Source organism: Meleagris gallopavo, chromosome 3 (genome assembly GCF_905368555.1).
Source record: "Meleagris gallopavo chromosome 3, MGAL_WU_HG_1.1, whole genome shotgun sequence".
NCBI classification, from domain to species: Eukaryota; Metazoa; Chordata; class Aves; order Galliformes; family Phasianidae; genus Meleagris; species Meleagris gallopavo.
The window spans coordinates 14,984,990-15,011,869 of NC_139406.1; the positions used below are offsets into that span (position 1 = coordinate 14,984,990).

The window sequence follows — 26,880 nt, forward strand, 5'->3', positions numbered from 1 at the left end:
ACTCTTGTTGTCTCATGGTTTCTAATTGCTAGAAGTGTTAGCCAAATATGCTGACTAAACCAGAAACCAGTTTCCTTCAAGTGCTGTTGCCTGGCACTACACTGTGAAGCATTAGCATCCAATCCAACTTAATCTGTCAAGGATCAATGTCTCGCCAATCAGCCTGTTCTATCGGCACACTAATAACTTTTCTGCTCACTTAGGCATTTTTTTGTTGTTGTTCAGTGTAATTAGTGCATTCTATACAGAAAATTACTCGTTGAATGCAAGATTTCCATTTGTATAAACTACATTAAAACTCACAGAAGAGAACAATCCTACTAACACCATCACAACAGGGAGTACAGAAATATTCCGCTCTCATTTTTCTGCATCATTTTAAATCTTATCTGCATGTAGCAATAAATTACTACAATATTACAGAATTCCCCCGTTCTTCACAAGAGATATTGAGAGAAAAATGATCCATGAAATCTTAACATTTTAATTTGCAGTCATTAATGCCACGTTCCTCATTTTCTCCAGCCATGAACTCATCCAAATACTGCTTTCAGTTCTCCTAACAAAATTGTACTTTTATGCACAGCAATAGCAGGATTTTTTCCTCTTCTGGATGGGGAGTGGGAAGGGGATGACTGAAGAATGCGCAGCTCCTCAAACAACTCCCTTTGTTCACATCGATTAGAAGATGGGAAAAGAGCACTTTGCCTTAGAGCTTTAGAAAAGTGTCTCTTCCAGAACAAAATACAAATATATAATAAGTCATGCTTGTATTTAATCTGTACAAAACATATTTAGATCATGAACTCTCACCCAGGAAACCATGTACTCTCTGCTGGCTGATTTTTACTTGAGAGCACAAGAGTCAAGCCTTCAAAAAAATACTTAGGTTCTGAGATTTCACTAAGGGCAGCACGAGACCTCCAACAAATCCCCTATTTAAAACCAACATGCTGCGAATCATGCAGAGCTAATTAAGCCAAGGATTCCATAGAAGACAAAATGCTTTTTTTTTTTTTGACAAAGTCATAAGCAATTGAAGATAAGCCTTTGAGGATGAACTGCATTCCATGCTGGCTATCCACCTGTCTTCTTTCAATAGAGCATTTTCACCCAAAAGGTTCACTTATATATTTTTTATTTTTTACAGTAACAGGAAGAAGTTGATTTTAAAGAAATAACAGAATTTTTAAAAAGACTTCTTCATTCTTTTCTTTCCTATTCCTAAATGCTACAGTGGCATAGCTTGGAGAAAACAAAAATCAAGCCAAGAAGAAACATAAATAGTTCCTGCCATCTTCTTGGAAATTTGTCAGCCTCTGGTAAACTAGGAAGCACTTTAAAAACTAAACCTCCTGCAACCAACATATACTAAAAAGAGACATGAAATTAAGGAGCTGAAACTCCTGAGGACTACTCACAGAAAGTTTGTTGAGTACACAGCAGTTCTTTTCAGCTCAGGTTATTACAGTGGCGCTGGTCTTCCTGGGGCTTCGGTAGAGAGTAAAACACTGACTACCAAAAGCTAAACTTTGCAGGAGGCTGAACAAAGGGACTACATTTGCATTCATGAAATAAAGAGACTCTCACACCGTAGTCACCATAGTTAAATGGCTGTTGCAGCTTTTTGGCTTGCTCAGATCAGCAGGTTTCCAAACACTGGTGGAAGCTCAGTGTGGGTAGGAATCACACTCAGACAGGCTGGATGTAGCTGCCCACCCATGAAGAGCTCTGCCATAAGAAGTCATTTTGGTCTCGGGACTACAGCGCTAATAATACCTGTGGCACTGCAACTACTGGCACAGATAATGACAGAAAAACAAGGCTAAAGACATTCTGTGTATTGGACACACACACATATATATATATTCATATATATAACGGCTGTTTTGATGCAATTCTCTTTTTGGAGAAGACTGGAAGTCACAAGACAAGGCAGGTATACAAAACTTTTTATTGACAACAGAACAATAGAGAGGAAACATCACCACTTCCCATTCCTCAGGAATGTCTCCATTGACAGTCAGTCTGCTAAAAGCATACTTTCATGGTAACAAGCAACAAGAAGGCATGGAACCGTCTGTAATCTTGAGAAAAATGTTTCAGTGCAGTGTAAAGGGACTGACAGTGTGCAAGTGTGCAGCAGGCCCTGTCACAACACAAACATGGCAGGCAACCGTCTATGCAGAGCCAGCAGGCACAAACACGAAGCAGTCAGAAGGCTCAGATGATCTCTATTACTTCTGAGGGCAGTATGTGAAGTGCTGCCATCTATATTCTGTCTCAGGAGATAGTAATTTCTCCCATCACTCCTTCTGCTGTGCTATCCTTAAAGATGTTTATACTTCCAACTGAAGTTCATTGAGTCAGAGAATGCCTGATCTTTTACATCTTACCACATATTACCAGTTTATGCATGCACTTGAGTTTACTCTCAGAAGGTTACACTGACATAAAGGAAAAAAATAAGTGCTGCATAAAAATGAACGGATCTGGTTCTTAATGCTTCCTTGCTAACAAAAACACATGATTACAGGATACTCCTTGTAATGCTTTTGTAAAATATGTTTTCAGTCGAGGTAACGCTTGTGTGTCAAACTCCCTTAATGTAGTTTCAAATATTCTGAAATGAAATTTGAACTGAAATTTAAACCGAACAACAAAATCTTCTAATTTTAGCTTTCATAGTACACAGAACTGCACAGTGAGTGCAAGATGAGAGCATTCTTTCTCCTGCATAAGGTTACTCTGCCTGCAGTACTGCATTGGGTCCCCTGTAGTAGCTTATAGTTTGTTAATATTATCACATTTTTCCTTGCCTTAAGCATATGTGTGTCTCTGGATGTGTACACTGGTTGTTAAAGTGCTTCAAAATAAAACAAAAACTCCAACAAAACAAAACATCCCTCAAAAAACCACAGCAGATGTGAGAATTTTATCTGAAGGATTTTTACAGCATTTACAATGTCAGCATAAAGCATCTGAAACATGAGCATTCCCTGCAGACTGATGCGGTGCAAGCAGTCTTATACATTAGATACTGCAATTCCTCTGGATTCAAGATGCACAATACTTACAAAACAATCCTAGAAGCACAGACAAATGCTGGTGGCTCCTCCTCTTCTTTTTAGAAACATAATAAAAAAATCTGCATTACTCTTTCATAATTTAAATACATAAGTAATCTTCACTTTTATTACTTCATGACAATGACTTCAAATTTACATTATTTTAAGTACCGTCATAATAGCTCCATGTATAATACAGATATTTGCTGATATCCTGTCAGAAAATAATAATAAAAAAAAAACCAAAAACCAAAACCCTTCCACTACATTAAAAAAAAAATATGCTGGAAAGACAAGAACACAGAACAGGGACTTGGTACAGACTATGATTTCAGTTTCATATCAACCACAGTTAACCCAAAAATTAACAGATACACAGCGATATTCAAAAGCAGTGCAAATATCTTTGGAGGTTAGAATAAAATTATACTACGAGAACATAAGACAGAAGAAATTAAAAGGCAAGTACTTCAAGTACAGGAACCAGTCTCTGTGAGGTCCATCCATCTTAGTGTTAGTTGGGAGCTCCTTTTCCCACCTTACTTCTTCCTCTGGAACACGTTAGCCAACATTGCACCTGATGTAGTCAGCTGGCCCATTTTGTTCAAAAACTTGGTCTTTGTATCCTCACTCACAAGGCTTGCAGCGATCGACATCGAGCTAGGAAAGTCAACAGTTTAGTTACACAAGACTACAAACAAAAGGAACACTGTGCCCTTATTTAATAACTGAATCGTCTTGGCATGTTAGTGGTTTCATGAGCACAAAAGGACATTCCACCGAGAAGAACTGAAAAACCATCAACACTAAGTCTAAATGCATACCATAAAGTGAGTGATCGTGGCCCAAGAACAGTCGTAGTGGAAAGTTGTAAAATACTTTTGTGCATGCTTTTTCATATATATATACGCACACAAAAAAATACGTGTATTTAACTACCTTCGGCAAGGGAAAATTATTTAGGAATAACAGTACGTTCCAAGCACTAGCAACATTCAGAAAATAGAATAGCTCACTTCAGAAAGTAAGTCCCACAGCTGATGTCAAACCTGCAGTTTTAAGCAAACCGTGTTGTCTCGTGCACTTGAATAAACCCAAGGAAACCCAGGTACTGTACAAATGACTTCTGAATCATAGTTTAGGGTGATATCAGCTACTGTCCTCACACTGATAACATTTAAGAACTGGAATTCTGGTTCGTGTTGCCCAACATTATGCCATGATTATAAACTGAATATTTGGATAAGCTACAGCACTGGATTGCTTAAAAGTCAGTATGCCCAAAAAGTACTTCTGCTACTATAGAAACTGCATATTTCAATGTAGCAACAAAATCAATATCAAATCAAATCATTTGAATCTCATGTCTTTAAAAATAACGAGAGGTTACTGACATACCTCGTCTAAAACAAGTACTCCTATAGGAAAATCCTTGCATCTACACAATTACAAAAATTAGAAATGAAAATGTCAAAACATTAATTTATTTTTTTACTGGTGTTGAGATGGATTATACATTGCATAGAGTTCTGCCTCTTGTATGGGGAAGCTCTGGGTCAAAATAAACATTTCTGCTGGACATCTTATAAAAATGAGTTTGTAACATGTTTTTACCCAAGCATTAAGTATCTTGTTAATTGCAGAAGAAAATGTTTAACAAAAAAAATTGCTATGGAAAAGATTCAGCTTTTAAAAAGATGAAGTTTAATCTTTTAACAAATCAATTTTTTGTCATCCCATATTATTTGACATAGGTTTTCTCACACCAAGGGCAAAGATATGATAACGACCAGTATCTTACTTTTGCATCAAGGTTTTTTCAGTAAGTTATCTCCTAGTTGCATTTAAGTCTTCATCAAATATATATTTAATGCTAAAACTAGGAACTGAAATTAGCAAGGGCTTAGCAATGAAAAGGAGATTCACATGTTTGAAAGGTTAATTTCTCCACTGCTAAAATACTGTGGTAATTTTGTGCAGTAAAAGACTGCAACCATAGGCTCACTTTGAAGAGGAAAGGCCAGGAAAGAAGGAAGCAACAGGAAGACTAATCTTTTCCAAATCTTACAGTCTTCAGCAACTGCACTCTCAAAAAAAATAAGCTGGAAGTTGTATCACATTTGCATTTATCTGTATCTGTAATGGCTTCATAGTACTGTGGTTTCGAAATATTTTCATAGGTCAGATTCTAAGTAGTAGAGATCTCTTGCGTTAACACAACTACATTAACATAAACTAAAACCAGGTAGTTCAAACTCTACATGAAACAAAAATCTACCATTCAAACTGCATCCATGTAAAGAACAACTCTCTGAACTAAATAGGTTAAAACAATTTGAGAGAGATGACAGCACACATTAGACTCAATAACCCCCCTTGCCCCTAGGCTTTTTGTTATAAACAAATAAAAATGAAGGAAAAAAAATCCTGGTCAACTGAAGTGTGCCACTTGAGAATTCAGAAGAGCTCAGCCAAGGCACGTTGTTTGATACCTTTGGTTTTCCTGTTAACACAGGTTAGATAACATAACTCTTCAGGTTAAGATTAATGAAGTTCTTTAAAGAGACCAGCTTGACATTGTATACATTTGGCACAATCTGTGAGAAAAAAATATTGTTTCTCAGGGAAGCATCGTCAAAGAAATGTTTAGTATTTTCAAATGGAGTCTCCTAAAAGGCTGTCAAGAAAGTGCTTACAATTTGATGGATTACTTTACTTTGGAAAACGTTTATCAGGCATTCACAAGTTTTATCTTATACATTTAGATACGTACCGTGCTTCTAGTATTTTTCTTTACCTAGTCAAGGTCTGGTGGCTTTTTTATTTTAGTTAAAAGGAAGAAAGAATATCAGCAAGTGAGTACTATTGGTGATAGGTGGATGGTTGGACTGGATAATCCTGAAGGTCTTTTCCAACCTTGGTGATTCTGTGATTCTATGAGTCTAACTGTGTATGAGTCCAATAAATGAGTCTATAAAACTCAGACAAGGGAAATATTTGCCAAGTAATAATGCCTATATACACAACCAATTCTCATGACTCAATCTGTTAGTCAAAGTCACTGCTTAGGTGGAGGGATGTCCTAGCACAGCTTGGTTGGTGAGCACCCACAGCAACTGCAGCATATCTGCAAAGAGCCTGACTGCTGATAGTTGTCTGATCACAACTACCTTTTGAGTATCTATCTATGGAGAGTGAAGAGATTTAGGAAAGACCTAAATCAATCTAATGCTTACTTGCAAAAAGTAGGATAGGTTTAATGCTGGACACTATTAGGTTTGTATCTTGCCAGGAATCATTATTGCTAGGTTGTTTTTTGAGATGTTGCTGAAAGAGAGCTGAGCATTCACCATTCTTTGAAAATGAAAAGGAAATACAAAGTTGCTGAAGAATCTGAATGGAGTAGGAAAAGGGTGGGAGTACACAGGTATAGATGTGAAAGAGCTCCTTTGAACTGAAGGCAAAAAAGATAAAGGCAGAAAACCACAGGCTTTTTTTTTCAAGTACGTGGTGAAGATATGTGGAAAAAAATCAAAACAGCATTAAGTACTGAATAAGTTTTTCATCACTGAATACCCTAACAGTTGGAGTATGCTCTGTTAGGATGGTCTACTTATCCTTCTTCATGTACAAGATGACAGTGCATTCTTTTGGTCTTAAAAGTTTTGAATTTCTTTTCCCTTGGACAGGACTTCTGTGACTACGTAAAGACCACCTACCTTATTAGAGCAGATACTATGGATTTACAGTTAGTTGTAGAACTTGAACATTTTCAGTCTTAAAATTATTTCACCTCAAAAGTCTAAAGTTAATTTCTGGTACGCATCCAGAGGGTTGGCCTGATGTTAAAGTTCCAAAGAATTCAGTCCTTACTACATCTCGTTCACTGCCAGCCACAGCAGTAAGCTGTCTAATTACCACTGATAAGGCCTGAGATACCTTATTTGGTGCCTAAGAAACCTACTCTTTTTTCTGCACCACGTCTCCTCTGTTGCAATTCTCATATGTCTTTCCCACTTCAATAATTTGGAAACAACTACTATTTACTAGCTGTCTGAACTCTTTTAAGAATTATATTCTATCAGTTTGTGACAGTTATGCAAGTGTGACAAACAGGTTTCAGTAATTGCCTTGATTTGCACAGCAAGTTATCCCTTTTCCAGATATCTGCAGTTTCTTCTCAAACTCCTGTCCACATAGTTAAAAATTGTATCAAGTTATAAAATAATTGAGAATTTCCTGCTGGTATTCCGTTCCATGCAGTAAGCAGGCAAAAGGATACATACAACTCATTAGATCAAATTCTGCTTCCTAAACCTGCAGGCCCATTGACTTCTTTTGTTGTCAGGAGAGAAATGCATGCATGATACCATTAATCAGTACCTCATGAGGCAAATTGATATGTATGCATCGTGGGTCTGATGCCTCATTGGATAGCTGGATTTACTGTGGCTTTGTAGAATATGTTTTACTGAAGTGCTCCAAAAGTGGCTTTTTTTTTTTTTTTTTTAAAGCTAATTCACTAAACAGCCTACTCAAACAGGTCAGTTGGTCTATACACTGGAGAAGCTGTTCTCGTGCACTGGTCACACGCAAGCAAAGATAGCAGCCTAGAGTAAGCTCTTAACACTATCAGAAGTATTCCTTCCACCTGCAGGCAATCCCCATGAAAAAATGGTTGCAGTGTGCATGCTACATGCATCGCTCTAAGCTTAGGCTAAGCATCTCCTGCTTTCTCAGTGTATGGGAACTGCTGAGTCACGGCCTGAACCACTGATTGATCACCTGGGGAAAGGACCCGTCAGCCCTAGGAGCACAGGTAAAGGCAATTCAGCTGTGTCACCAGAAGGGATGGAGCCTAGCTGCACTTCTCTTAGACAGCCCCCTCCCCTCTCATTTAAGGGTTGACTGCCACTAGGGAAGAATTTCTTTCTGGAGATCTCTCTTTGGTGGAGCTTTCCCCTACAAATCTGGAATTTTCTGATAAAGGTAAGCAATCTTCTTCCCTTCTCTTATAGCACCTTTCGATCATGCCGATCTTTCCATCATTACACCTTTTACCATCATACTGATTTGTCCAATTGCTACACTCAGATTCAAGACAGAAATTCAAATGCTGTCTTCTACGGTTCAAAACCTAAAAATGAGTATCATAAGAAAATGGGAACTTTGCTACTAGGATACAAGTAGAAGTGTGTTGCCCTGTGCTTTATGCTGGAAGTAGAAACAACCACAGACTGAATAAAAGTTCTGAATATGAGCATTAGTGCGGGATTTCTGGTCACAAGCACTGGACACTGTTATGGAAGACACTTTACAGAACATTATGCTGGAGGCACAGAAAAAAGAGAAGTGGAAGTCTTACCCCTGCGGTTCTTGGACGGTCTTATTTTCCACTTTCTGTTCACACTCTTTTATCATGGAGCTTAAAATAACCTGAAGCACATAAGGGAGACATAGATAGGATGTTTTTTCTTTTACATCAACAATTGGTACCAAATCTGCTCCCCAAGTAATTCTGACACCAGCAGAACAGTTTAAGAAGGTTCTCTTGTTTGTGAAGTGCATCTAAGTTGCAGCTATTTGATAATGCCTTGTGGCTAGAAACAACAAAACCATTCAAAGTACTTTAAGGAAGAAAAGGTTTTTGAACCAGCTACAAGAGTTCAAGACTCCTTCCCATCCCCCCTTTATTTATTTTTAAATGGAGTCAAACTGAACATACTTCTGTTATACATCTTCATCTCTTCCCTTTTTTTAAAGCAGTAGTTTATTCATTAGCAATTTGCTTTTATATACATCCATGTTCTCTATATTTTCAACTACACTTTACAACTCTTCTGATTACCAGCACTGTGCATAAAAGCAATGAAAGGAAAGAAAAAGAAAAAATGACAGTGTGTAGAGGCAACATTTTTATGGAAAGGAAGTGCTAAAGCAAACACGAAATATCACTTCACTGACATCTTACAGGGTTTGTATGAATCAAGATTCTTTTTTTAATTTTACTTTAACAGTTCCAGTATTAAAGGTTTTTGCAGAATATTTTAGGCTAAACTTTCCTGCTTGAAAGACAGACACTTAGAACTAACAGGGTCTCACGGGTCTCTGTCACAGTTCCTACAAGCACCATGCCACAGCTAGGAGCTGATTAAGGCCTAAATTTTCCATTTCTGCAGTAAAGTTGTAGTGAACTTCCTAATTCACTGGAGTTGGAGTAAATATTTTAAATTTTATGCTTTCCTTGGGATAGGAGAATAAAACACTTGGAAATTATGCCTGAAGATAATCAGTCACAGTGAGGAAGAACATGACAAAAAACACTCCTGATTTTGTTATTTATTTTTTTTATGCTTATTTAAACTTTCAGTTTCTTCTCTGGCTACAAGACTCAAATTGAATCATACGGGCTCTTGTGTTCTAATGAACTGACTGTGCCTGCAAATCTTAGAAGTTCCATTAATTACTATACAAAATGAAGCATTAATATTTTTAATCTCATTAGTCAATATGACAGAACAAAGAAAATAAAACTAAATCCAACTTTTGTCTGCTGCAGTTTTCAGGTATATTCTTGGACTTCATAGTATACAACTCATCTCCCAGTTCTCTCTGAATACAGAGTATTAAGCTGCATTTGATGGATGATTACATAACTACATTCAGTTGCATCTGAATGGCCTCTGAAACCAGATTTTTTTCCTTCTAAGTTCTTAAAATCCTTCAAATTAGTTCACCCTCAGTTCCACAAACCATAAATAGTGTAAAAATAATATAACAAGACAGAGGAAACAAAAGAATGAGACTACAGATCAGTAGACTAAAAATCAAACTGGAAGAAGGGATTCTGTTACCAATTTTAAGAGTTTAGGACTTGTGGAGAATACAGCATAGTTTGAATTAAGTTACTTTGCAAACAAAGAAATAATCCCTGCAGAACATTATTAACCTTCAAAATAGAAGACATCCATATAGAAAGACCTTTCTTCATACGCTTGGATTGAATTTCTCCCTCCATCACCTGAAGCATTCAGACTGTCAAGCTTTCCCCAGAGTGCAACTAAATTACTTATTTTCAGCTTAATTTCTACACCTCAATCCCTATTATTGTTCATCACCCTCAAGTAATTGCAAAAAAGACAGGCACATAGTCAAAACATTCAAGTGTCTCAAATTAGCTTCTCTAGCTATCTCTTCTCTTTTACTACTTTCTGGGAACTTCATTTACTAGAGACAAACTTTACAGCTGCCATGTTGTCCTGTCTACTTATTGGAGTCCAATCTCTGTGCTCCAGCAGGGCCACCCAGCCTACGTCCAAGATGGCTTCTGAATACTTCCAAGGAGACTCCACACCTCTTTGGGACCAGTGATCGGTCAACCTCAAGGGGGAAAAAGTGTTTTGTCATGTTCAGAGGCAGCTCCTGTATTCCAGTTTGTGTTCACTGTCTTTTGTCTTGTCCTCCTTTCAGGTTCCCCTCAGCTATTCATACAAACTGATGAGATGCCTGTAGCTTTCTCTTCTCCAGGCTGAACAGTTCCAATGCTCTCAGCCTCTCCTCATAGAAGAAATGCTCCAGGCCATCGTTGTTGTGGTCCTTTTCTAGACTCTCTAATATACTCCTCTCTTGTATTAAGGAGCCCAGGACTTCTCAGTTGTCTAAAGATGAAGATCACATCACTCGTTTCAGGACTGTGTTTTCCTCATCCTTCGACTTTGCTGAGCTTGCTTAGCATTTTTCTCCTGCACTCCATTAACTGTCATTTCACTTTCCTTGGACCTATTGTGGCTACAGATTTTAGTGTACTCTTGTTTTAATGAAAAAAACGAGATGATAAAAACATTTTATTTTTCTTCAGTCTGTAAACATCTGTGATTCTACCTGCATTTCTGACCTTTCAATATTTCTCTGCAGAGTTACTCAACCTAGAAATATATTCTAAAAGATTTTACATCATGGAACTTATCCTTTGTTTCAGACCTCTCAATGCTATTTGTTGTGCTACTATTTATGAGTAGCTTTTCTTAACTTCTAGTTTTAAATACCGTGACATTTCAACTTTCATTGCCATTTTTATCTCAGACTCAGTAACACTGCTGCTCACCTCATGCTCTGGTGAGAGATGTTCCATGTCAATTCGTAAACACTTAAGTCCTGGTAAAAAGTGATTGATCATTAAATCCTCTGAAATAACTAAAAAACAAGTTGTTAAGGAATTATAAAGATGGCCTTTTGAAATTATGTATGTCTTTTTCTCTCTTCTGATACTATACAATTTTGTTCTACTGAACACAGAGACAAGCTACAGCAGCAATACCCAAGAGGACCTAAGAAGACTGCGCTTGATTCTTCACAACAAACAAAAAAGAAAAGATGTCTGAAGCACATTTATCTTCATATATTTCATATATGATACAATTTTTTGATACATATATGTATACACATATTCACAGAGGTACAGTTTAAATTACTGTATAAGATCAAGGGATTTTTTTTTTTTTACTTACAAGTTCTACCTTCTGTGAAAATCTCATCTTTATACTGAGCAGATCATACTTTAGATCACACATTCAAAGCCAAAATTAGTGATTTCCAAAATATTCATCTTCTCCCCCTACAACAGAATCAACTAAACTTCACCTTAAAAAAGGATACAACAGCAGGAAAGAGCACTGTAGGCTTCAAATAGGTGGGTAGCAATATCCAGTCTCTTAGAATCCACGGACTGCTGGTTGTTGACCAAGGCTAATTTGTGCAAGTGTGGAATAACAACTGTAAAAGTAAATATTAGAGTAAGTATTTGAAACTGCTTTCCATAGATGTGATTAGCATTAAGAAGTTGTTAAGTGATAACTGCAGGCATTTGAAGCATCACTCATCAATGTGGGATAAAAGCTGCAAATAATGGCTTTTGCTAGGACTGCTCATACAAATGTAATTGACTAATGTGAACTTGAAATAAGACTGTGATAAGAATATCTATAATAAAAAGGTACCTCAAAGTAGCAATCATTACATAAAACATTTTGTAAAATTATTATTCCCCTGCAGCTAAAGTTGTCTGAAGTATGTTTCTACTAATGGGTTTAAGCTGCAAAACTAGCTGCCTACATCTTGTGAGTATGATAGGTCCTCATGTTTTGTTTACAAGCATGTGTTAGAAAATCTAATAATGAACTTTGCTCTTCAATTTGCTTCACATTACAGGGCCATGGGGGAAAAAGAACCCCACAACCCTATCTTGTTAATCTGGGATATGTTCACATTCAAGATGTGTGGGATACTTCATATTTACCAGGCAAGAGAGGCTGTGGTGAAGAGGGAGGAGTGGAGTGGAAAGCATTTCACATGTCAAATAATTAAAAAGGCAAATTCTGGTGTATTTTGCAGCAAAGTGACCACTGCCCTTCAGCTGTGAAGGGCAGTGCATGCTGGTGTTCTGTATGTACATCAATGTTAGGTAAAGTGAAAATTTTATTGGCAAGGTAAAAAAAAAAACAACAAAAACAAACAAACAAACAAACAGGGACATAGGGGCACAGCAAGCTCTGAATACAAAAGAGTTTTCATTAACTTCTTGGTAACAACAGAAATCAGTATAACCAGCCAACAATTAGCTTTGGGACAGGAAGAAGAAAACATTCTTCCACCAGTGCAACTTACATTCATCTCTAAATCTGGGCTCAGCGTTAGGTCCAACTCTTCCAAACGTTTTTATGATTTCTGTATGAAGAGAATGTTGGTCTTGATATTGAGGGTCCTCCAGGAAAGATGCTAGCTGCATTTTTACCCTTTCCAGAAGCTTAAGTACAACAAAGAGGGAAGAAGTTAGAAATCATTAAGCTCAGAGTATGTCTATAAAGCTTATGTGTGTCAGATGATAAGCCCTTAATTTTCTGTTAACTTAGTCTTTTCTGACAGGATGTCCCGACCCCTTCTGTTGCTGTTCTATATTTTAAAGACTTAGCAGTGTTCTATTCTAATCTATTCTTAACTACTATACATGTGCTCCCATATAGCCAGTCTCTTCCTGAAGTTTGCTTGGTTTTGATAATCACATTTTTTACCTACTATAACTTCCCTCATTATTAAGATCTTCAGAGTTTTCCTGTTTAAATAGCATTGAATTCACTTAAGTTTCTTTGTAATACATCTCAAAAATATCCTTTTTTTTTTTTTTTTTTTCCCTGCAGAAGACAGATAGATAAGCATCATAAAATCAAGAAATTAAAAAGGGCTCTAAAGGCTAGAAAAACTGAAACAAAATAAAATACATATACATATCTAAGATGACAAACATTTAATTTGCATTCAAGGTTGTTAAAGTAACATTTTCTAATATGTTTTGAAAGCAGCTGTCACTTCTGTACTCTACAGTTTATTATAAATAGTGCAATGAATACAGTAATTTTTGTGTGGTAACAAAACCATATTCTTTCCAAACTGATTATAGGCATGCAATCCAAACTACAAAATGGTAACTTATCCACCTTCCAAGTACTTGTGAGTCATCACAGACTTATTACTCACATTTCCTCAAGTGCATTCTTTTAGAATATCTCGAGATTACAGGAAGAATGCAAGCTCTGCAGAATGTTGTGGGGACTTTACAAAGAAATCTGATTGTACAACTATTACGTAAAACAAAGTGCAGTGTTTCTACTGTTTAGAGCAGAATCTCAAGTGCCTTTTTCAGAATTCTGATCTATTAGCAAAGTTCCGTCATTCAAGAAACAAGCAGACATTACAGATCTGCATTATTCTCAAGGCCCATTTCAGTTACTTCTCTATAATTTCTTTTAACATCATCTTGGATGTCATGAGCTATCTGAGATGGCTGCAGAGGACCAGCAGATATGACAGGAACTTCAAGTGATCTGTGCCCTCCTAAAGTAAATGGAAGCCAAGCATGATATCCTATGCAATCTAAAAATGGTATCATATATTCGTGTGGAGGCAAATAATTATCACCATGACTCTTTGATTAGCACATTAAAGTTAAGCTACCTATTTAATTTAGAAATAATGGATTTGGATTTCTTAACTGACTGTCCAAAGAAAAGTTTTAAAAAATATTTTATTCATGCTTTTCCATCTTCTAGCACAGGCCTCTACCTCTACATATCTTTTTTTTTTTTTAATGTTTAGCTTGATATTTATAAGTAAATGTCTTTCTTTGTAGAAAGAAGGCTTGTGTGATTTTTAAACACAAAACGTGTAAAAAACAAAAGAAAAAAAACAACAATACAAACCAACCAACCGAAAATAACCACTGCAAAACCAGGAAGCTTATTAAGCAAGGATGCAACAACAACAAAATAATTTACAAACATTTTCTGCTCCTTTCCCCTCCCAAAGTTAATAATAATTAAGTTAACGTATCATAAAATCTCCCACTACTGTTACAAAACAAAGGATGATAGTAGCACTGTTACCTCTCTTTGTGTAACAGTTTCCATGATGGTCCCAAAAGCAGGAATTGTTGCAATCCTCACTGAACTACAACAGAAAACCATTATCTTTAATTGAGCATTAAAGAATAAAATGGGTTAAAAAAAAAAAAAACAGAGCAAAACTCAAAGATTAGTACTTTAAGTTACATTAGTTTCTAACAATAATGAAACAAAAAAAGCAGGCCAGGAAAAAGACAGACAGGATTAACTCAAGGTCTCAATCTGAAACTCACAATTCAGGATCACTGGACAAGGTAACAAGGGCCGGTGCAACCCGCTTGTCAACTAATGCTTCACTCATGCCTCGAAGAGTCAGCTGTAAACCAGTCAACATGCAATAAAAAATGGTTTGGTAAACTGGAAGGAGAACTGGATTAGCTGTGGCTGAGGATGGGCAGGCAGACTCTTGGGGTTTATCTTGGTTTAGTCACCTCACGATACATTAAAACGATTAGGACACATCATGCTCTAGCTTTTACTGGTAATAACCTGTTAGTGAGATTAGCAAAGCATCCCTCCTCAACTTGAAAGAAATATCACATCAGAATATTATAGCACAAACACGTCCACAAATTGAAATATTAAGGTTGTCTATCAGAAATTAAGTACTCCGAAGACTATTTCACATTTTGATACTGCCTTATTTAATTTTAAGTAATGTAACTGGTAGAGTTACAGAACACACTGATATGCAACCTCCTGCTAGAAATGATTTAAGCAAACTTCAAAAAGTGTGAAATGAAGTATGACTTAATACTTTTTTTTTTTTTTTAATAACTGATTTAGTTTTCTATTTAACATTTATTCAGCGATTTTATCCTCTTTAGTTCTAGGTATTGCAATAAACCTTTGTTATTACAGACAAATGACTTTAAAGTTACCTTTTAAACAAAGGAGCTTGACTTTTTTTTTCAGCTAGGATAACAAACACAACTGATGGTTATTTCTTCCTAAGTATTAAGAGGGATGCTAGGTGTATAAGACAGTCAGAAAACTTACATTTCAGGGTCACTGGAGAGAGTAATGAGAGCAGGAACAACTCTCTGAGCTACCAGAGTTTCATGTACCCCCTTCACCAACAGCTGAATGGTCGGAGCAGGGGGGTATCACAGGTGATGCACGGAAAGAGCGAGCACAGTATCATGGGAAGAAGAACGGCACAACCAAGAGAGAGAAAGAAAAAACACAAAAAGCAAACCAAAATTAGAAGCTAAGCAAATACTGCTACACTAGTGCTTCAAATATGCAAAGGCGTGAAGAAAGCTGAAGTGCTCTGGCCATCAGCACAAACCTGACAAATTTAATGACACAACGTTGTTTGGTCTGCTTTCAGCTATTTTGTAACCCCAAATCTAGAAAGTTTAGCAAGTAATTTATGTGATATAATTCAAACCTGTTAAAATACTAAAATGATGCCAACTAGAGTTTGACAGTCTAGTCTAAATGGTGGTGTACCTCAGTGGAATGGCATATGTTATTGTACATGAAAACTGTCACATGCAAAATTAGATTTCTTTAGTCGGGCCAAATACATGTGGTTTTCCAGCACTGAGTGACAACTTTCAGACATCACAAAATGAGAAAAAGTACCTCCCCAGAGGCCACTAAGCTTTCCTCAAAGTCTGTGTCAGTCAAAAACTGTGAACTATTTTAGATTTAACGGCCATCCAAGCAGTCTATATGTGTAACAACTCAAGTTACAATTGCTGGTCTATGCAGGTAGAAAATGGACAATACCTGACTCATCCATTATATTAAAAACCGAGATCACATTGAAATTTATGTCATTACCCATAAATATGTGGAAACTGATTACATTTAGAATTGCACTGCTCATGTGTTTATGTATGTATAACTATATGTGAAACAGATACCCTGTCTACACATAATATAAACTTAATTTTTAGAAAATGCCAAATTCTAAACTTCCCACTTCAGCAAAACAGTTGCGGGTTGTTGCTTTTTATTTTCTTTTTTAAAATCTGCATTAGTTAAAAAGCAGCATCTCTTACTGTATCATGCAGTGCTAAAACCACGCACTAGTTATACTCTAACTAGAGTTCTACATTATGCTATTTGTTTGAGCATTCCAATGTTACTGATCGAATTTAAAACATGAACATTACAAAAGACTGCAAGGAGTCTGACTTTCCAGAAGACTTTCTATATAAAACAGTGATATCTACTAGGCAATATTTGAGTGTGCATGTGTGTGTGTATGTACCCAGATGCTGTGACCATATCATGCTCTTACAGGTAATGACTGGACAAGGAAGCACAGGGGTGAGAAATGTTAAGCTGTGTAAGCGTTACGGCTGCAAAATCTCAGAAGTAGAAAGCTGCAACTTCCTACGTTCATAACTCACACAGTACTAGCAATGTCAGTTAGTCTACTACATTTCAATATTAATACATTCCATAATTATTTACAGTAGCAGCAACTTAAAAAGTGTTGATGTATTCACCTTAAGGTTGATGCGCTGGTTGGATGCATCAACATAAGGCTGATGTATTCACGTTCAGATTGATGCTAAGGTCATAGTACTGTGTTCAGCCATGACAACCTTACTCCCATACAGTTTTCCCATTGACTAAACTAGACAACGCTTACTGTTTTTAACTGGGGACAAACAGGGACCCATGAATTTTCTTTACCAATCTTTGTTTTGAGAAAAGTCTGGAGGCTGGAATAAAGATTCTTGGGATTTGTGTAATTAGCAAACAATTTAGAATGATCTCAGCTCCACAACTATATGGGCTGCTAATCATGGTAAAGCATGGTAAATAGCATCATTCTGTCTTAAAGAAAGTAAAAACATGTATCATCATTTAAGAGTCATTCTGAAGAAAAGAGTTCCTAACCTTGAACAGACCAACAATGCTTGTAACTCAGCTACACGCTTCACTGTTCAAACCAGCAGCAGTCAAATCTGTTTGCATCAACATTCAAATGGGAAACTACTGACAGAAAACATTAATGCACAGGCACAAAGGAAACAGCTAGATGGGCAAAGCCACGTTGCAGCATTTAAGGCTACAGTCAGACAGACAACGCAAAGTTTTATCCTCTTTTGATTCTTACCAAGGAATGCATGTTCATTACTTCATATATACCACACCTTAAAAATCATATCACAGAGCTTCCTGTCCCCAAGGGCAAGCAAAAATACACTGGCTATAAATCACTCGTGTTCTTTTACTCCAGAACAAACTGGTAAGGGTTTCATAACGTGATTTGGCAGGCCTAAATCACAGCAGTTCCTGAGCTGTTGCAGTTCACTGTACTGGTCTAAAACTTTGCAGTACAAGTACAGCTGTCCAGCTCATGACACACCCTTCTAACTTATCTAATCATTACTGTCTATCTTCTGAGAGAGTTGCTGTGTTTTGCCAGTGAGTGATCTCTGAGACATCAAAAATTTCTCACATGAAGGAATCCTCCAAAATAAAATGAACTGCTACCATCTCTTCCTATAGTTGACTTCCAAAATTCACATACTGTCATGTATAAATACATAGACTGCAGCTACAAAGTGGCAACATAATAAAAGTCAGTTTTCGAGTGAGAAAAATGCCTTCAGTGAGGTTGCCTATGCACTAGTAAAAACTGAAATATATTAGAAAGCAAACAAGTAGCATGCAGAACTACCCAAAAATTATCGATTTGCAGTGGAAAATAAACCACAACCAAGACAACAGCTTGTATTAACTGAAGTTTTTTATGTATTGGGTTAATGATTACACAAAAAAGGAAACATCATTTTTACAAATATGAAATATAAACCAAGTGCTTGTATTGTGAACAAACTAAGAAATGTTTTATGGGTGACCAAAATTGCCATCTCCTTTTTACAAGAGAAAAAAACCAAGACAAAGTTGGACACTTTCAAGGGAAGTCACACAGTATGTTTTAAAGTCATTGTTCAGTGCTTATCTGCAATGACTTGCAGAGCTGCAGTAAAGAAAAGTAATGGTAGCATTAAGCACTTCTGTCCTCAAGGCAGACTTGAGATTTGTTTTCAGAAATGGATACGACATGGCAGATTCACCTAGAGGTCAACAGCAAAGCTAACCAGTGAGCCAAGCTTAACAAAACTGTAAAGAAAATAGAAGAAAATGGAATTTGATTATAAAAAATTACTCTCAAAAACATGAAAAAAAAATATACTCTTTGTTCAGCGAGTGGTATATGTCCCAGTCTTTTGGTATGTCTTTTCTTTTTAACACTCGAGGAACAGGAGCATGGTATGGAAATAGAAAACTTACTAGTTAAATTTAACAGCCTCCCTTATCATCTATAAATTTGTTCCAAATAAAAAGACGAAGTTGTCACACTGTGGTATATTAAGAAATCCTATAGTTCACCAATTATTTATTTCTTGTAAAAATGTACATTTTTACCACTCCATTTGGTATCAGTGGAAACTTGCTGGAGTTACAGGTGCACTATTTGTATACAGAAGAAGGTACTGAAAACTGGTAACTTTTCACTAACGATAACAAATGTTAAGACACACAGAGAGACGCTTGCTTATGTTTACCTACAGACCTAAGCAAACACATTTGATGATGTTATTTTGTTCTGGTTTGAACACAACTTTGCCAGGAAATTCATTTTCATCTGAAAATGCTTTTCAGCATGCAATAATCAGAACGCAACAGTGAAATCAGTAGTTGATCAAAGAACACACAGTCACTATAGAAACATCATGCAAGTGGCTAATGACAAATTACATAGTGAGATGTGCAACACAACAGATAAACAACTGTACAACTGCTCCATCACACAGTACACAACTTATTTAAGTCATGCATAATTTTTAAGAATATGTTATCTGAATCAGTGTTTAAGAACTTCATCTGAATCGGTTTAAAAACACACTGCAGTTTCAGAAAAGCATTCAAAAAAAGTTCAGATATCACTTACCTCAAACATTCTAGCTGCTGTGCATCGAACAAGAGCTGAAGTATGGACAACTCCATACCATAAGACAGTTAACAGCAACTCATGATAAGCTGGGTTTGCACTAAAAGAAAACATTTGGGCAACCAAAAAAGAAAAAAAAAAAAGAAGAAAATAAATTCCTCCAAATCTCTGTGGATCTTTTTCCTACAAAAAGCTGTCTCAGCAAATCTAAAACTCCAATTTTTATCCCTTATGAAGGATACACAACATTTAGTCCATTCCAAAGGGCATGGAACATGCTGCTGTCTAGAAAACAGGCTGCATTTTGAAGTCGATTTTAGAAGTTCTTCAGAATACAGATTTCAATATATTACAATAGCGATCTGAATGAAAATACATATGAGAACATACAGTAAGAATATGGGAAATACTAAATCAGTTTCTATTTTTCTCCTTAGTGAGGATTTTTTTTGGTATTTATTTTTACTCCCATGTGTGAGTTTTTCTTTGTTTTCCTTTTTTACGCTTTAAAGTTTTTTTTTTGTTTGTTTTTAAACACTGCATTTTTCATTAGGGAGATTAGCACTGAGGAAAAACATAAGCCCACTCATTTTTCCCCTGAGGCAGCACAGTTAATAAAATTACAGCCACATTACGATGTTTTAATAAAAGCTTCTAACGTATTCAGATTTAATCGGCTCCAAGGTTCTTTACCCCAGTTCCACAAAGGAAGCTTTCAGGCTATCAAGAGGAGCATGGGATAGTGACAGCATGGTCATGACATCTTCCAAGAATCCAACTAACAGTTTGCGGTCTTCTTCCTAAAAGAAGTACAGTTTTAAATGTAGTAGAATTGTCATGGTTTGACAATGTTCAGCTATGAAAAAGACAAACTCCAAGAGAGAGCAGAATAGATTTAGCACTTAATTTTCTTACAATTTCCAAAATACGCTTTTAGAAAAAGAACGTTTAAAAGGAAAAACAAGACTATTTCTATATTTTATCAGCTAAGTATGTACTTATATGCACAAAATCCCCCAAAGATGTTTACTAAAACCCACTTTCATGGCTCCCGACAATTAGTGATTGCTTACAGTCCACTGCAAGGAATGCAAGTCCATCTGTGAGATGATGAAAGATTTCGTTTTCCTTGTAAGTCATGTATACATCAGTTCATAACTGCAGGTTACTGGAGGATTAGGTAGTGTTATTTACGGGGTGTTTATTTTAGTCCTAAATAGCACTAAAATTTTAAGACTCCAACTGTACCCAAAATAGCAATTTATCTGCTTATTTATTTTTGAGAGACTGTTGCAAAATCATGGCTTGCAAGGGCCACAGCTAAATGGCAAAGAGCCCATTTATTGAACATAACTAATATTTTGGATAAAAGTACAGGGCAGCTGTCAACATCTGAGAGTTAGCAGTGCTGACAATGCCTGATGTCATCTTAAGATCTACTGAATTCAGTATCTTTTAACACTGATGGCTGTCACCTGAATGTAGTAGTAAATGCAGTACTTAGGAAACTTAGATTTTAAATAGACTTAGGGCTGCCTTATTTATCTTCAATGCAGGACAGCACTAGAAGTTTACAAAGAGAACATTAGGTGTTGGTTTTGGTATTTTTTGTTTGTTTTGATAGAATAATATGTAAAATCTAAGAAAGAAACATAAAAACAAACCTACCTGAATATAACATGTAAGGACCCCTGTTGCATAGATGGGAACTGTAGCTTTTGTAAGCACTCCGTTACCTGCTGTGGAATCTAATGAAACACATTACAGAATTTATTTTGCATATGCATATATGTAAAGTAAGGTATGCATATATTTACATTTATGTAAAGAATGTATATACATAGGCATATATACACATGCTAAAATAATGCTTAACCGAATATCTGGATTAAAGATTTTATTTTTAATTTAAACACATACACAATGTACAACTTAAGAGTGTTCCATTCAGATTATGATCAAAGAAAAATGACAAATTTGAGTACTGTGGTCTGAAAATGTTATTTGAACAGGAGAACAACATTTTTACCAGCTGCTATTAAGATCAATTTTATTCATGAGGATAGAATATTACTCACCTATGTTTTCCTCAGACAGTCTTAGTATTTCCTGGAACTGTGGTTTTACCTGCATAAAGAATTATGAAACCCACATGAGAAAGTTTACTGCTAGTAAGACAGAAGACATTTTGAAGATACAGAAAGAAAAAAATAGAATCTTTAAGAAGAGCAGCTGATCTACCAAAATTCAAAGTATGACAGAGAACAAAAATTTCTAATGCATGCCCACCCAATAGTGATCACAGAGGTAACAGCATTTAGCATTCCTGCTGCTAAGAGTTGAAGCCTTTTGTCAGTTTGCTTAGTTGGGCTTTATGATTCTACCATACTATATGTAAAAAACAATCAGTAATATACTGAGTTTGCTTCATGTCCCTGTTATCGTGTGCTCTCTTCCAAAACACAGTTGTACTAATTTTTACTGAAGCAAGAATTGTAAAGATAAATTACAGATGGGACTTTCAAAGATTAGAGAGAGGTTTTAGTCTCTGCCAAAGCAGCATGCAGTAACACAGAATGCTAACTCTGTTTAATTTTATCTTTTGATAATATTGTAGTGTGTTAGCATTTCTCTTTAAGATACTCTCAATGAATATTCAAAAATTATCTTACTGAGAAATAAGTGACATACATCCTTGATAAAAATATTTAGGTATAAGTCGTGGAAAATATTTTTAGCAGGGAATATTCATTTTAAAATTAGGAATAAAGTACACAGTGGAGTACAAACAATGGACACAATGCTGTTCTGAAGGAAGAAAACTGTGAAATCACTAGAATGAGCATGATCTCTCAATTTTTTCAACAAAAGGATGCACATTAAGGTTTAAAAATATCAGGTTTAGCAGTACTTAAGGAAAAGCATCAGTCTGGCACATAAATACAAATGTCACACAAAACATGAGCACTCAAACACACCATAACATTTCAGTAATATATACTTATTATCAATGTACTATGTTGGCATAACATTTATGGTACCACCTTACCTTAGTGTTTGTAAAAATTTTCCCAAATGTCCTACAAAGTCGCCAGAAAAATCTGGAGAACTCATGGACACATGCAGTTGATGCTACATTGATTTTGCCAACTATTTCTATAAGCTGTGGTAACCTGCAAATAGGGAAAAAAAGAAGGATATTATACACTATCCTGATCTTTTGTTTCTCTTCAGTTATATTAGTACAGATTTACTGTGTATGCTAATAAGTATACATATAAACAATTAATAAAATTAACTCTTCTGTACAGTTCCTAAACCTTGAAGAAAGCAAGGTTTAAATGCAAGGAAAGCCTGACATACACTTTCAAACATTACTGAGCAACAACATATCTATGGAAATAATCAGAATACAAGAAACTTCCCTTCAACAGAGAACTGACTACATTAGGGCAAAGTTGAAAAAAATTTCTGGAGAGAGCAGTTGTCTATACATTCCATTAGGTAGACAATATCTTCTGAATAAAATCAATAAAGTCAATTTAGAATGATATTTAAGAAAAACTATAAAAAACCCAATCTTCTTGTCTTTAAAATTAAGTAATTCTTAAACACAATCATACTTAAAAGCCGTGAAGTTCAAGCACTGCTAACTACAACAATTTATTAAGAACTATTAGTTTTGACCATTTTTAGGAACAGTAAGGTACAAATTAACTCACAGTTGATTGACTACCCATAGCAAAGTCTCCCAGCCTGTGGTCCCCTCATGTTCTAGCTGATGGTTGTAAAGTTGCAACAGTACTGCCAATTGTTCACGGCTTCCGATGATGACAGCCACATCCTGAAGAGGTGATGCAGGTCGAGGAAATCTAGTGACTGTGACAGCAGAGAATAAGCAATCATGAACAAAACAAGATAAAAATGGCTTGGAAATCACGTCAGTAAGGACAGTTAAAGTCTGAAGCTCTTTGGTAAATTCTGTGTAAGGTTATCAAATTGCCTTTTAAAAATCCATGAGTTAAATCCAACTTCAAAGAGACTACATAACCCTCATTTTTAAAAAAAGAAAATGCAGAGATCGTGGATGACCCCAGAGATCACGCTGTAGATTTACGGTTGAATGAGTACAAGACAAAGTCTCCTGACTTCTGCTACACTTTACACTATCTCCTCAATTATTTGGATCAAGAGAAAAGAAGAATTTACAAAGAAAAAGAAAGAACTCAAAAAATTCTAGACCATAAAAATATCCTAGCGTCAAAAGTCTGCTACACCACTGTTTCTTTTATTACACTCAGTTTATGCGAAGTATACTGAAAATTATTCAGCAAAGATGTTAAGTGGCAAATATGTAATCTTTCCCACCATGGAATTCAAGACAAGCTTGCAGTTCCAACAGTGCTACTGTATCAGTGCAAACACGGAAAGTATAGGAGATTTGTTTCCTCCACTAATGTTGAGGAAGCAACTGCCAGACTACACCGAAGGCTGAAATTTCTGAATTCCTTATTTAAACACTAGCTAGTCAGGGAAAAAGTGCTCATCTTCAAATGACTCAGGTCAGCTGAAAGAGCTTCACTGTGGCATGTCTAACATTTTTACATTCATGTATGTAACACCACTTGCTCCTTTCTGAATTTCCTTTTAAATGTAAGGTTGTTAAACATTCTTTAACTCAATATACAGAAATATTATCACCATGTAGCAGGTATTACCAACAAAATCTTTAAAAAGTATTTGTAATAAAAGAAAATGTTAAAGAGACTTGGAGTGCTAATTTAAGCATTTAACTTCACTTAGAGATCATTCTGTTTGCCAAGATAGTTACACAGATGCATAACAGATGGTGAAGCTTCTGCACCAGGATGTATTTTTTTCACTTTTTACAAATAATTAAAAAAAAATTGTAGCAAATCCCTAATTCTAAAGACAGCCTTCTTGAGTTATTACTGTTTATTTGTAGAACACAGTTCTTCACAAAACTTAAGAAGTCTAATTAAGGACTGCTTTGCTTTCTCAAAAGTTTCTACTTTTCTCTCTACTCTACTTCAAAAGTGAAGTAGAGAGAAATACTGAGAGATGAAATGAAGAAAAACATTATTTTATTTCATTCACATTTATTTTGTCATTACTGAAGTGACTCAGGCATAGGAGAGAATGGAATAAGGAAGCATTATTTAAGGATTTGCTAAGAGAGACAAATATGAATAAAAATTCCAGGGGAAATCATAAGGTAAGCATTTATTTTTCCCTCCACAATTTATATGGTGTATCAGAACAACAAAGTGCTTCATTGAAAGACTCTCATAAAATTATATAAGCCACTGGGCACAGAAGACATTTTGCCTATAATGGACAGTATAGAATGCTGCTAAATGAATACAGAAATCTCAGTCAAAAAAATCCTAAAAAATACAATCTAGTTTTCCTTTGTAGTTCTGGCAGTCATTTGGTAAATATTCATGACTTACATATTTCTTCAGTGTGAATTACCTGATGTCTGTAATTAGTTACATGTATGACAAGAATTTTTTTAAGACTTTTGGAGAGGAGATGAAGAAGGGAAGTAGGAAGACTTTTTCCCAAAGAGGAAAAAAAACAGAAGAAAAAAAAAAAGTCATGACAAATGTTCCTATGTTGGAACCTAGCTCAAAAAAAAAAAAAAAAAAAAATTCTCTCCATCAACTCAGTCACATTGAAGCAAATTCATAACATGGCAGAGGTTTCCTGAGGTTCTCCGTTTTTGCCACATCTGAAAATACTATATAAAAAAGGTGCAGTAGAAAAATAAGCCTGAGGTCAGGAACTGAAATTATTATTTTATAGACATGTTTAAAAAAAAAAAAAAGCTTATACACTAATCCTGCAACTTATGTTTGTCTAGTAATCCTAGGTATATTTGAGCTCCAGGTACACGTGAACTATTCCTCGAATTCTTCCTTTGCATTTAATACTGATTTGTAACTGAATTATACCCACGTTTCCAAGAATTCCACTTAACAGAAATTAACATACCTTCTATTTGTGGTACTTCTCCCTGAAGTTTAGCCTTGCTTGTGAAAGGTGCATTCTGTAGCACCAATGCAAATAATGATGGAATCAGTGACTGCAAAGCAGATAGATACATGTGTAGCTTATGTTCATCCAAACCGTGTTCTCCTTCCTGAAACAAATAGGACATTCAGTTAAAATTTTCAGTTTGAAGACATTTGTGATGAACTACCCAGAAACACTAATTACATGGTCTTTTATCCTGACCATTACTGTACTTGGCGTTACAATCCAAACACTCATGTCATTCTCAAGGCACTTCTCAAGAGAAGCCAGCAATATAATCATTGGCATTAAGTGATTCACATTACTGAACACACTGATACTCAGAAAGAGCAAATTTAGGCACGTCTTGGAAACAGGATTCCTTGGTCTCAAGGATCAATGCATCTGAAAACTGAATGAGTCAACTGTATTGTGAATTGTGTATTGTGAAAATAAGCATGTTGGTCAAATCATAAGAGTTACCCTACTTTCCAGAACTTTCCTGATATCTACCAAAATAAGTATGTGCAGCAAAACTGATGCAAAACTGCATATCATTTAACTAAACCATTCAACTACATCTTCTGTGCAATAAAGGCTGCACTTTATTAAAAGTGACACTATGTGACACAATTTAAATACAGGACAAATGCATTCAGAATAACAGGCACCATCTGGTCACGGGCCAGATGTTTTCTGAACTGTACATTAATTGGCTATGAAGCAATATACTATTAGAGAAGAATCTGATTTGTTCTTTTTTTTTGGTTTGTTTTCTTCCCCTATCAAAGCAAAGTTATAATCTCCAGAAAATTTCGCCCTCATAGAACTCATACATAATAAAGCTACAAAGAGAAGTCTCCAATGTAGAAATAGCTAAACACACACCCTGAGCAGTTTTTCAATTTTACTAAGCAGTGTAGGTATAAGATGGAACTGTAAGTTCCCCAGTTCTGTTGTCCAGGCAGCATAAGCAGGTAGAAACACTTGATGTGTTGCACTAACTACACGTTCTGAAGGGTCTCCTAAAGCTGAAAGCAGCAGTTCAAAGCCCTAGAAGAAATAACAGAAAATTAATTACTTTCCCTACAATTTATTCGAAGGATTACTACGCAAAGCATAGACAGACTAGACTTTTACACTAATAAAAAGTAAATCAAAACAGTACATGGAGGCCTCTCAACATGTATTCCTACCTTATCCATAAAGTTTAACAGTCACTGGTCCAATGATCCTGCTAGCAGTTATCAGAATTAACACAAACACGTTTTTATTTTTCCACTTTCAAAAACATAAGGAGAGGAAGGTAAATTCTTCACTTTCATGAATCTGAAATACTGCTAGCCAACATTAAGAAGAACTACAAGTAAGCTTTATTGTAGTAGATTAATCT

General features: G+C 35.8%; 1 protein-coding gene across 5 annotated transcripts in view; it reads right to left on the minus strand.

The window, feature by feature from the left end:
• Nucleotides 1-1,935: 1,935 nt before the first annotated feature.
• RELCH (RAB11 binding and LisH domain, coiled-coil and HEAT repeat containing) overlaps nucleotides 1,936-26,880 on the minus strand; it is a 73,196-nt gene continuing 48,251 nt past the window's right edge. Inside the window, exons 15-29 of one of the 5 annotated variants that reach the window (XM_010708466.4) lie at nucleotides 26,376-26,540; nucleotides 25,467-25,614; nucleotides 23,171-23,327; nucleotides 22,498-22,621; nucleotides 21,527-21,575; nucleotides 21,117-21,196; nucleotides 20,142-20,248; nucleotides 19,449-19,548; nucleotides 14,755-14,837; nucleotides 14,504-14,567; nucleotides 12,732-12,870; nucleotides 11,724-11,840; nucleotides 11,173-11,261; nucleotides 8,434-8,504; nucleotides 1,936-3,728 (exon numbers count right to left, since the gene is read on the minus strand). In XM_010708466.4, the coding sequence (XP_010706768.2) occupies nucleotides 3,608-3,728; nucleotides 8,434-8,504; nucleotides 11,173-11,261; nucleotides 11,724-11,840; nucleotides 12,732-12,870; nucleotides 14,504-14,567; nucleotides 14,755-14,837; nucleotides 19,449-19,548; nucleotides 20,142-20,248; nucleotides 21,117-21,196; nucleotides 21,527-21,575; nucleotides 22,498-22,621; nucleotides 23,171-23,327; nucleotides 25,467-25,614; nucleotides 26,376-26,540 (1,614 nt within the window). In that variant the 3' untranslated portion in view covers nucleotides 1,936-3,607. The other 4 variants (XM_085220332.1, XM_085220333.1, XR_014882333.1 and 1 more) reach the window with 4 other exon arrangements.